The sequence below is a fragment of the Podarcis gaigeae genome, assembly GCF_964106915.1.
Source record: "Podarcis gaigeae genome assembly, chromosome: 8".
Taxonomy (NCBI): domain Eukaryota; kingdom Metazoa; phylum Chordata; class Lepidosauria; order Squamata; family Lacertidae; genus Podarcis; species Podarcis gaigeae.
In genome coordinates, this window is record NC_139684.1 from 61289753 (window position 1) to 61301907 (window position 12155).

General features: G+C 40.7%; 1 protein-coding gene across 1 annotated transcript; it reads left to right on the top strand.

Moving 5' to 3' along the window:
* The first annotated feature begins 66 nt into the window (after positions 1–66).
* On the top strand, positions 67–11784 carry TRAPPC3 (trafficking protein particle complex subunit 3). Its single transcript, XM_083751964.1, has 5 exons — positions 67–355; positions 6648–6745; positions 7165–7264; positions 7858–8040; positions 9493–11784. Exons 1-5 carry the CDS (start codon positions 311–313, stop codon positions 9610–9612), a joined length of 546 nt encoding a protein of 181 aa, XP_083608090.1. The 5' UTR covers positions 67–310; the 3' UTR covers positions 9613–11784.
* The last annotated feature ends 371 nt before the right edge of the window (positions 11785–12155 follow it).

A 12155-nucleotide genomic window follows, 5' to 3' on the forward strand; every position in this document is an offset into this window, starting at 1 on the left:
TCTCCAAAGCATGCTGGGTAGGGAATCAAACCGCCGTTTGCCACACGCAACCGTCTAATACAGAATACAGTAGTTTTGCGCGAAGCCTCTAGCTTTCCGGCATGCCGCGCGAGAGAAACGGGAACAGGGCGTCCGCGCGGTGCACCTTGGGGGTAGTAGTTCTGTTCCCAGAGTGGGAGGAGCGGCGTCGACTTAAAAGTCAAGGCCGGGCGGTTTCCTTCCCCCTCTGAGGATTGTCGTACCGATCGCCGCGACCCCTTTTTTCGCAAACCGCCGGGCTGAGGAGACCGACGACAGCGGAGGAGACAGAATGGCGCGGCAGGGCAGCCGCGGGGGCGCGGAAAGCAAGAAAATGGTAATGGCGGTGGGGGGAATCGAGGGGGCGGCGGCAGGTCTCGTGAGGAGGAAGGGAGCCCTGAGGGGCGGGAGGGAGACGCCTCCGCCATGGACAGCTAGGAGGCTTAGCGGAGAGGCTTAACTTCTACTTTGTGCATTTTCCTTCCACCCTGAATAGGGCCATGTTTGTTCCTTCATTCCTCCTTTTATTAGCTTACCTCTGTCGAAGGCAGGAAGGAGGATAAAGTCCGAATAAAACTATCCCGAAAGAGCGGGTTTGCTCACTTCAGTTACCCCAAGACAGGCAGCTGCTATTGTTGTTGTTCCCTTACAATAACACCTGCAGTTTGAACTGTAGGAATAGATTGAATTGTAAGGGAGGAGGCCCTGCTTGTAGGCTCACGATTTAAACACCATCATGCAAAAAGGACACCCCTGTATGAACAGGGAAGAGGAAAGTCAGGGTTGGAGTAGCTGCAGCTTTGCCCTCCCGTGGATGGAGCCAGGCTGGTCTCCCCCGTTTCCCATCATGTTCCTCTGGGAGACCAGAGAGTACACAGTCTCTTGGTGGCCCTCAGCCTCCTGGCAGTGGCAGCAACCTGATTGTGCCTCCCATCATCCGCAAAATTTGGTCATTTAGATGTCATTCAGACACCAGGTTGGGAAAAAAAAGAATCATTTTTATCAGAGCTAATGGATCAAATCACTTTAAAACTTAAGTTGATAATTATGTAATTTTCATTATGAATGTTTTAAATATTATTTCATATTATGTTTTATATTGCCTTATTTTGTTGTAAATGCCTCTGTGACATTTTTTAGGTCAAGGGCAGCGTAGTGGTTTCTTAATAAATGCTTACAAGCATCTGGGGATATGCACTAATTGGAGATTGCTTTTTTTGTTAAACACCCTCATTTTGAAAGTACATTATCACGCTATACAAATAGCATACAGAAGTGGCTAGTAGCTATTGATAGCCTTATCCTCCATAATTGTCTTCTGAAGCCATCCAAACTGGTGGCCGTCACTGCCTCTTGTGGGAGTGAATTCTATAGTTTAACTGTGGGCTGTGTTCTTTTTGTCTGTCCTTAATCTTCCAGGGCAGTAAAGTATTATGTCTATGGGGCTGTGCCAAACCCTGTGAACTGAGAAGCCCCCTGTTCAAATTTCACCTCAATCATGGATTACTGAGCTGGTCACAGACAAATAGTGCTTTTTAATCTTCCCATCTTCCCATATAGGGTAAATTATGCTACTGACCTACCTGATAGGGTTGGTGTAAGGATTTCCATGATAATGGAGTGAAGAGTTTACTAATCTCGGCTGTCTATGCCTTAATCCTGTAAAGTCAGTATCTTGATTATAAACCCATTGGCAAGCCACTATTTCTTGACTTCCCCAACTGTATTATACTTCTTCATTAAATTCATATACTGCCCTTCACCTGGAGATTACAGAGCAGTTCACAACATAAAAATATGGTGTGTGTGTGTGTGTGTGTATAATACTGACCTACCTACATTATAGGATTGTTGAAAGAATTATTGAGATAATGGTTATGAAGACACAGAGAAAGCATAAACTATCCTTCATTTAACCATAGACAAGAATCCCTGCGTTACTGATCTGTATTAATGAGATGTGCATAGATGAGCTTGGCGGAGCTCAACTTTCTTAGCTTTGTCCACCTGGATTTTTAATGTAGCAGCCACTTAGGGTTAATGGAGGAGGGTTGCAGTGATTTATAAGAATTCCATCTCCCTCTACTAGACTTTTTGTGAAGATGGGTAGGTCATGGGCACTTTTTCAGTCTGAAGGCCGCATCATTTCATAGGCAATCTTCTGGCAGTGGATTTGAATGTTTGAGCAATTGAGACAGATCAGAGATTCTGTTGGTGCTTGTCATCCATCCCACTGACTAACCATCTCCCTATCTAAGCTGACAGAAGTGGGCTGAGACTAGATGTCCAGTGACTCTGGACTTCATGAATGCCATGACAGTTCTTGAGCTGTCCCAGCATATAATCCACCTGATTCTCATGCTGGAGATCTTTGGATCTTGTGCTTTCATCTGGGCAGGAAGATAGTGGGGGGCTTTCCTTTAAATGTCTTGTCTTACACCGTTTCAGCCAGAGCTTTAGGCTTACTATGGTGGTGTTTTTCTCTCTATAAATGGGAGGGGCTGTTTAAATGGTCCATCCCTAGAGGTTGATGGGTCGTGATACATTCTTAAATCCCCTTGGGCAGGTTCCACCAAGCATGGCTAGTGCTCCTGCCAACATCTTGGTTGCTCTTTGGAATTTCAAGCTTACTTGGGCAGGTGACACAACTGCTCTTAAGTGCCCTCTGCTGCAGACCATGGTTCACTAGGTAGATGGGAGCAAAGAAATGGGAGTTGAATAGTCCTCTAGAACGTGGTGTAGGAAGGCTTGAACTGGAACTGGTTAAGTATAAATTAGAGTTCATTTTGGATCCTACTCTATAGCAGTGACCATCTTCATAGTGCTGTGCAGTGGAGCTTTTCCATGTGGCATGAGTTATTCTCCATTTTGGCCAACAAGATGTAATGGATTCCTTGGAGAAAGTAACCCATCCCATCATCCAAGTAACCCATCCCATCATCTTGTTGGTTTGTCAGGCACTTGGGATATTAAATTGTTTGTGTTTGTATTGTTCTTTGCTTTACGTGCAGGTCCATTAAATTAATTTTAGGGGGTTGTACTAGATAAGGAGTCAGTAGAATCTGAAATAGGTAGCATTATCTAGTTGCTGGAGGGCACGTAATCTCCAAAAGTGAAGTCTCCTAGTCTTCAGTTTTAGGACCCCTCTGTTGAAGAGCTAAATTTGGGCTTCTTCAAAACATACTTTTAAACAGAACACTTAGGGCACACCCACACTTCCATTTGCTTCAATGCTTCCCCCAGCACAACCTGCTGTTTACCACTGATTCAGAGCAAACATCAATAGAGTTTTCTCTGGATTGATGTTTGCTTCGATTTATCGCTAAACGGTTTTTCCATGTGACTGTGGCAGGGCAAAGGCAAAGCCACTCATACCCATGGCTATAAAGTATGGGACAAGCAGAAAAAAATGCTTGGATCTGTGCTTTCTAAGGCACGGGGCAAGCAGAAGTGTGGACGAGCCCTTACTGTCAGCCCTGATGGAAATAAAGGATGCTTTATCTACATTGTGTGAAGTGGCCCTTACGTTTATGCAGGATCTCTGAAAATTATGTGAATGGGCAATCATGCTGATTTGTTACCTGATTTTTAAGCTGTAGTGAGCTAGTGCTGCAAACTCATGTTCTTCATGTTAATAAGCAGGTCATGCTGACTGGGGCTGATGAGAGTTGCATTCTAAAACATTTGGAGCATGCCATGTTGGTGAATGCTGCTTTAGATTATATAGAAATATGTTGTGTTATGTGCTAAATGTTTTGATTCAGGCTATTTTGTGTGTGTGTGTGTGTGTGTGTGTGTGTGTTGGTGCCTTTCTCACGTTTCATTCTTATGTCTGTTTCTAACCTGGTTCTGTGATAGCAGTTCAACAAAAATGGGGATATTGCTACAAAACCTTAAATTATGATACTGTATTGTGACAAATCTCCAAAGAATGTTTTGGGGGGGGGGTCACTGCTGGATTGTTTGGGTCTTTTTTTTTCTTTTCATCGGGCTCTAACCCTGCGAATATCCAATATTCTAAAACTGTAGCAGGATTGTGGCCCTTTAAAATTATCCAGTAGAGTTGTGAATAGTTGGCAAACACATACAGAAGTTATTTTAATTTGCTTAATATAGCTTAATGCTAATACATTTCATTTGTGGCCATTGCTGTCCTTTGGTGCTTAAGATGCAATGCTTATTTTATTAACTCCTCTCTTGACCTTAGGTCAGTGATGGCCATACTTGGCCCTCCAGCTGTTTTGGGACTACAGTTCCCATCATCCCTAGCTTAGAGGACCAGTGGTCAGGGATGATGAGAATTGTAGTCCCAAAACATCTGTCCGGCCAAGTTTGGCCATCACTGCCTTAGGTGTACTTAAGGGCCTAAGTGCTGCTTTTCCTCCACAACAGTAATGGGATTATAACACTTGACAGGATTAACACATGTGCCATTGAAGCATGTGTAAACTGCAACTTTTTACTGTTTTCCAGTTAATTGCAGTGGCCAACCAGCTTCACAACTTAGGCAGTCTGTTTTTATCAGGTAGTCTTTTAATAATGCTCTTGGAAGAGGTTTTTGCACATTTGGAACAGGAGTGGATTTGATTTATATCAAATTGATTTAAATCACTAGTCAGTAAGACTTGATTTAAATCGTATTTTTTTTACAGAGTGATTCAATCTTGCTGGTATAAGCTTAATATTTACAACCAGATGAAAGTGTCATTTTTTGAATAATAAATTTTCAGAGTAGTTTTTACACTTATGTCAAAAATTACTGATTTGGTTATACTATTAGAAATACATAGACAGATAATTATGAAATTACTGTGAGGTTTAATAATTTAACTGTTTATAATTGGACAACTTTTCTGCTGTACTTTATTGGAAGGAGAAAAATAATCATTTCCTTAATAACAATCTAAACAATTTATTTAAGTAGAACAATAACATTATAGCATATGTATCCATGTTTGTTAACTGATGTGTTTAACATTTTTTTAAAAAAACAACAACTTAGACTGAGTTTTAGCACACATGAAAAACTTAAAACAAATCCTTATTTCCTGATTAATAGCCTTTGGACTATAATGTAAGTTAAATAGAAAAATATATTTAGATATATTTTTTCTCCAAAAGAATTTTATTTTAAAAATCCTATTTAAATCTAAAAAAATCCATTATTTATTTATTTATTTTTAAACCATTGATTTTTATCCACCCGGCTTGGACCACAAACATCCAAATTGTTTTTCGTGAATGTCCTTGGGTTTTTTTTGTAAGATTATTATTGAACAATTGATCCAAAATGGTGAATTTATATGTGCACCAACTTAAATTTCTTCTTTTTACTACCTAGTGATAGGTGCCTTGAAGGAGATTAAACTAGATGACCCTTGGAGTTCCTTCCAACTCCACAACTCTAGGAAATGCTCAAAATTTAAATAATTTAATGACTATACCTTGGATTGGTAGCAGCCAGGCATTCTTCATAAACTGTTCTGTTCAGCTGCCTTGCCAATGCGTTTACTAACCTGTTAATTCTCTTTTTTGCTTGTTAAGTTCCTTCGCCATACATGAACTGGCTGAGTCTTCTGATTTTCACTTTTTAAGTCCTGTTACTTTCTAAAACAGACTCTTCTTATTTCAAAGATGAATCTGGGGTTGTAAGACGGTTGGCCTTTTCTGCCTTTTTAAAACCAAGCAAAACCAGCATCTCTTAGCCTTCTGAGAGATGTCTTGACGGCTGGCTTCATCAGTTGCTGCTAGGTAGAAATAGCATGTTTGAATCCTAAACAACATCTAACGTACCTTAATTCCAAATTTGACTTGACTCTTTCTTCTGCACTTTGACTTTGTGTTGAGCTTGTGAGAACGTGGTGTGATCTGTGTTGTCTCACTGAACTCTGACATTGTCTCTTTTTTTCTCCCTTTCTGCTTGCCTGCTGCTTTCATTCTGTAGTATTGGTATTTGCCATTCATTTCACCTTCCGCATCTATGCATCTCATGGTAGGTGATAGGTTTCTTAATCTGAGACTAGACATTTTGCTGTATAAAATGAAACCTTAATAAAACCTAAAGCAGACCATACTTTATATAGCTGACACTTACTTCACAGACTTTTTAATAATCCTGAAAGGTTTCAGTTTTTAACAGGAAGGTATTTGTGTAACTACAATTCCGATAATCAAAGGATTTAATTTGGTTGTATATTTTACTTACTTCATGCTTGGGGAAATGTGAGGGAGACATTATAGTTTGTTCTTTCCTTTGTTTTGTTGATGCTATGCACATCTCTACTGCACATCCATCCTAACACCAAGGAGGCTTTGTTGTTCCTTTGAGCTCTTAAGCAGAATGTTACGTTACAAATGCAGAAGATGGAATAACTGTTTTTGATGAGCAGCTGAAGATTGTCAAACTTCTGATCACGTTAGTAGCCCCCCACCCCCAAGACAAATGTGTTTTAAATTTGAAGGTGGAGACACTAGCAGAATTCAGTGCTTAGTATGTTCCTATGATGCTGAAGCTTCCTTGCCCATTTCATTTCTCCATGCCAATCCCAACTGTTCTTTGTGGCAAGTCCCTAAACATGTGTAGATTGTTCTATCTTGGTCTAAATTAAATGCATTTTGAATTTGTCTAGAGTTCGGAGCTCTTCACTCTGACTTATGGCGCTTTGGTCACTCAGCTGTGCAAGGACTATGAGAATGATGAAGATGTCAACAAGCAGCTTGACAAAATGTAAGTAAACCAGTGGAGGCAGAGTGGAATCTTTACAAAATATCAGTAGCTAGGGGTACTGGATGATCTCTTTCTGTGGGACATCCACTTGGCAGAATTAGAGATGTGAAGACCCAGAAAAAAGCTGGGAAAATTCAGAGGCGGGGAGAGACATTCTTTCCTGTTTCACCCTGGATAATTGTTTCCCCAAAAAAGCCCGGGGAGGAGGGCAGGGTTTTTTCCACGGTTTCAAAATTTCCAGAATTTTTACATCTCTAGGCAGAATGAATCTTATTTTTCTGAATTCATTGGAGTTTTTGAAGAAAAGGGAGGGAACAGACTTTCTCCCTTCTACTTTCTATCCCTATAATGTTAGACTCAAGTTGGACTCTATTACACTCTCAGTTTTATAGCATGCTGCTCTTTGGCTGCCTTGACAGGGGCTACAACATAGGCGTTCGACTCGTTGAAGATTTCCTGGCCCGATCCAATGTCGGGAGATGCCATGACTTCCGAGAAACTGCAGATGTAATAGCTAAGGTGATGCCTGTCTTTGATTATTCCCCTCTGTTTCCAATATACTAGCCTATTACAAGGTTTCCATTGTGGGGATATAGATGTCTAAGGACACAATTTTCCTGCCACATAACACGTTTCATAATGGCATCCTGCTGTACCTTTTAATGGCAGCAACATATGCCTTCTTTCTTATATCTGTCTAAAAACACAATCTAGGATCAAATGTTGCTGGACCACACTGTTTTCTAGGAGAGGATATATTGGATCTGGCATGGGCAAATGCTTTCTACTGCTTCTGATCAAATTTTCATTACCTGTCTAATACAGCCTTCCCCAATCTGGTGCCCTTCAGATATTTTGAACTATAGCTTCCATTAGCCACAGCTAGCACAGCCATGTTGGCTGGGTCTGAATGGAATTATAGTCCCATACATCTGGAGGGCGCAAGGTTGGGGAAGCCTGGTCTGATGTGTAATAAAAGGTTTGCATCAAGTATGTTATGTAACAGAATTGCTTCTGGTTCTTTGGCCAGATCTTTAGTTACCCATAAAAGAGTTTCATGCTAAACATTGTGCTGTGTAAGCCTAGTCCTTTGTGCTTGTCTTGTTTGGCAGGTGGCATTTAAAATGTACTTGGGTATCACCCCGAGCATCACAAACTGGAGTCCAGCGGGTGATGAATTCTCCCTTATCCTGGAAAACAACCCACTGGTGGACTTTGTGGAGCTTCCTGACAACCATTCATCTCTCATTTACTCTAACCTTTTATGTGGTGTGCTGCGAGGAGCCCTGGAAATGGTGAGGAAAGGGGGATACTAATTGCAGCAGTGGTTAGACATACTTTCTCAGTGATGGAATGCATAGAAAATTGGTGGGGGAGGCTGGTTTCTGTATCTCATTACAGTCCAGATTCAGATTTACAACTATATTTATACACCTATTTGGGAACCATAAAGGGGAGAGAATCACTAGTGTCATAGAACATGGCGGATAATCAAATGAGAAGGAATAGAGGGCTGTTCAAGGCCACTCACATGCCAGCGTCACCTAATAAATCAAAATACATTCAGTGCTGTCCTAGTTTCAGAATGTTTTATTAAGCGTTATATGTTTGGGTTCTTCCTGGCAATCCTTGCAGCTTTATCCTTTTATTTTAACAAAAACTTTGATTCTCAAACTATTGAACTGCCATATAATAACAGTCAGGGTGAGAGTGAAGGATTGTGTATTGTGTTTTTAACTTATAACTGACATTTATTGATTGCAACCTTTGCCAGGGTGCTGTGACAATGCATGGAATATAAATTGTGTGTGTATAATAAAATATAATTATACAAATAATAGTCACTGTGGTCGGTGACTGAAATCAGTTCATTCATTCATACAATAGAATATATTATGAATGCCACTTTGAGGTTGGATATAAATGAAATAAACAAGATATTCTTTTCTTTCTGGTAGATATGTAGAATACATGTAGCCATTGGTCTGCAAATTCATAGTTTTCCGAGTTAAATTAATGGAGTTGTGTGTACTAAATTCCAGTTGCCTGGAAGCAGAAGAGAGGGTGGTCAGGATGGCACAGTGGTACCTCGGGTTAAGAACTTAATTTGTTCTGGAGGTCCATTCTTAACCTGAAACTGTTTTTAACCTGAGGTACCACTTTAGCTAATGGGGCTTCCCGCTGCCGCCGCACTGCCACCGTGCAATTTCTGTTCTCATCCTGAAGCAAAGTTCTTAACCCAAGGTACTATTTCTGGGTTAGTGGAGTCTGTAACCTGAAGTGTCTGTAACCCAAGGTACCACTGTATATAGAATCAAAGAGTTGTATTGTTGGAAGAGACCATGAGAGTCATCTGGCCCAACTCCTTACAATGGAGGCATCTTTTTTGCCCAACACTGAGCTCCAACCGACAGCCCTATGATTAAGAGTCTAATACTTCAGTTCTATGGGGTTTGGGAGTTTGCCTGTACTTTGCGATCTTTGTTAACAGAACATTGGCTAGAATTGTGGGTAACTGGGGAATGTAAGAGCCTTCTGGGCTAGAGAGGGGGGTTTTTTTGTTTTTTTTGCTGCTGTAAATCTTAGGTGAGGTTAGTAAAGGGTGGGGATAACCTTTTGGTAGAATAATGGGGTAGAGCTTCTTAACCTCTGTACATGCAACAAGATTGAAAGAGGCTAAGCAATTTGGGGGATGGTCCTAGATAAGTATCTCAAAAGTATTTATATTTTTCTCTCCCATATCTTAGGTTCAGATGGCCGTGGATGTCAAATTTGTCCAGGACACATTAAAAGGAGATGGAGTCACTGAAATAAGGATGAAATTTATCAGACGGATTGAAGATAATCTTCCTGTTGGAGAGGAGTGAGTCCCAGAGCATCCTCCATACTGGACTGAGAGGATAAGCCAGCCCTACCTGGGATTTATGGGAATATAGTGCCCTCTGTGCTTTCAGATGCTCTGACTGGTTAATTAAGATGATGTTCTCCTTTATTTTCTTAGGAAGCAACTGTTTGAATTCTTCTGCTTTAATTCCACAGATTTGTATTACAGGCCCTTGTAGGGCTCATAGGACACTTTTCATACTCATCAGAAACATAGACACCCATTTCTAGTTTCCATGTTTGGCTCTGTGCAAATATACAGTACATCACAACTGTCTCTCCTAGAACCTTGGTGCCAGAATTAGACCCCAGCTGCAGATTGTCTTGCAGCATGTGAAGAGCATCCACATCGCACCCCCTCTTTCCTGCTTGTTAGGGATAGGGGCCAGAACTCTTGTTTGTCTACAGAAAGCAGACAGCCATTTTTTGATAGCACAGAACATAGCATATAATTTGAAAGAAGTTTGGGGTTCCAGGTGGAACAAAATGGCTTAGTTTTGCAGATAATGAAAAAACTGGCCAATTTAAATAACATCTGTCACAAAACAAGAGCAATCTCCATTTAAACATCTCCATTGGTAGGGACTTAGTATGAACACACTCTCGGTGAGCATCTTCCCTCTCCCCATTGCCAGAGAAGAAGATGGAGGGATAGTCATAATCCTTTCTGGTTCATTTCAGACCTTGAAGGATACTTTGTAACAGCTTCCTGTGTTAGCAGGACAGAATCTGTATAGTCTGGATGCATTGAGTATCTCCTCAGTCTTCCTGGTCTTGTACATAACTGGCTAGGCAAAAGTTGCAACCCACCAAGAGCAGGTCTGTATATTTAAGTAATGTAGAAAGAGCTTCTAAACTATAATAATCTGAAGGTTCCTTCCTTCCAGTAGTTTGATTTATATAATTTACTAAAGGGTAGTAAAATGCAAGCTTGTATTCTGAAAGATCCAGTCAGGCAGGGGTTCTGAGGTGTTGCAACTGGTTCATATGCCAAGTCAGTGGTGGAAGGTCAAGCATACATTCTTTTTGAAAGAATGTTTGTCAAGACGGATAGCCCATCTTGCATGTGTAGATCAATATGCTAAGGTCTGTGTGCAATGGATCCTTGCAAGGGAGAATACTCTAGGATTGTTTTATAGGGAAAATGAATGCCAGAAATCATATAGGTACTAAATATGTGGCCCAAGTTTTAAGCCAGTAGCGATGTTTGGCTGTTCTATCTGTGTATGCCATGAAGGTCTAAAATTTCCATCAGGCAGGATAACTGCCATGTCTTCACTAAAATGCAGAAGTCATCATTGGTTTGAGTATCTTCTAGAGATCTTCTAGGTTAAAAATAGAAACTTCTATCATTCTTGAAGAGGCACAATGTACCCATTAGTAATACCTGTTATTTGGAATTACATAATGTATTTGGCACAAACTGACATTTACAGTCTGCATTATAAGGAGTTCTGAGTGCAAAATATTAAGAGAAATTGAGTGGAGGTATGCGGACAGTGGATTTTACAGTTTGTGTACTCACTGGTTGGACAGCATCTTAAAACACTGCAGGATCAGCTGTAACTAGACAGTGACTCAATCTTGGGGAAGGTGGTATGGAACAAAGTTACCTACCAACACATGCGATAATGGAACTTGAAGTACTGCATCTCCAGGACTGTGAGGCCTTTGTCAATGGCCTGATGATTTATGTTGATGATATTTGCCTAGTACTTTTTAGTGTCTTTCTCTACCCCACTCCCCAAAGCTGCCTCTGAGAGGAGAGAGGAACTCCTGTTCTACCTTGGACTAACTTTTGCTACATTTGTTGGGCTGGTAAAGGGAAAGCCTTCCGTCCTTTTTTGCATTGTGATAAATATCTATCAAATGTTGGTCCACCTAGTGTTAAAAATTTGTGTCTATTTCAATGAAAATTCAATATTTCTATTTCTGAAAAATTCATTCCTAGTGTTGGAAGAAGCATTTTGACACTGTTCCTTCGGCGATACTTTGAACCTTGTTTTAAAACAGAGCTGCACTGAGTGATGGCTGTTGAGTGAATGGGTATAAGGTGTATATAATTAAAACATTTTTGTCATTCACGTGTGTTCCATTTGTAAAGCTTTTGAAAGCAACATTTTAAAGGTGTTATGTTAAATAAACCGTTAACTATCTTCTTAGCTGTCCTGCCATTGGATTGCGGAGCATGGCAGCAGACTCATTCTTTACTTTATCACGTTTGTCCTGCCCATCCTGTGAGTTGCTCTTCTTCTGTCTGCTCCTATTCTAATCTTGTAAAAACTCTGGGTGTTTGTTTGGTCTGAGGGAGTTGGGGACAAGTCCAAAGCCAACCTGGTGGGCTTCAAGGTTAAGAGATTTGAACCTGTGTCTCCCCAGCCCTAGCCAGACATTCTAACCACTCGGCCATTTTGCTTTCTTCCTGTGGCATTTAGGGGACAGAATAATTTTAGAAAAGTGTCTGATTCACATTAGTTTATCCCTTAACAAAGTTTTCATTGGTATCCCAAGAAGTTACTGTCAAGAT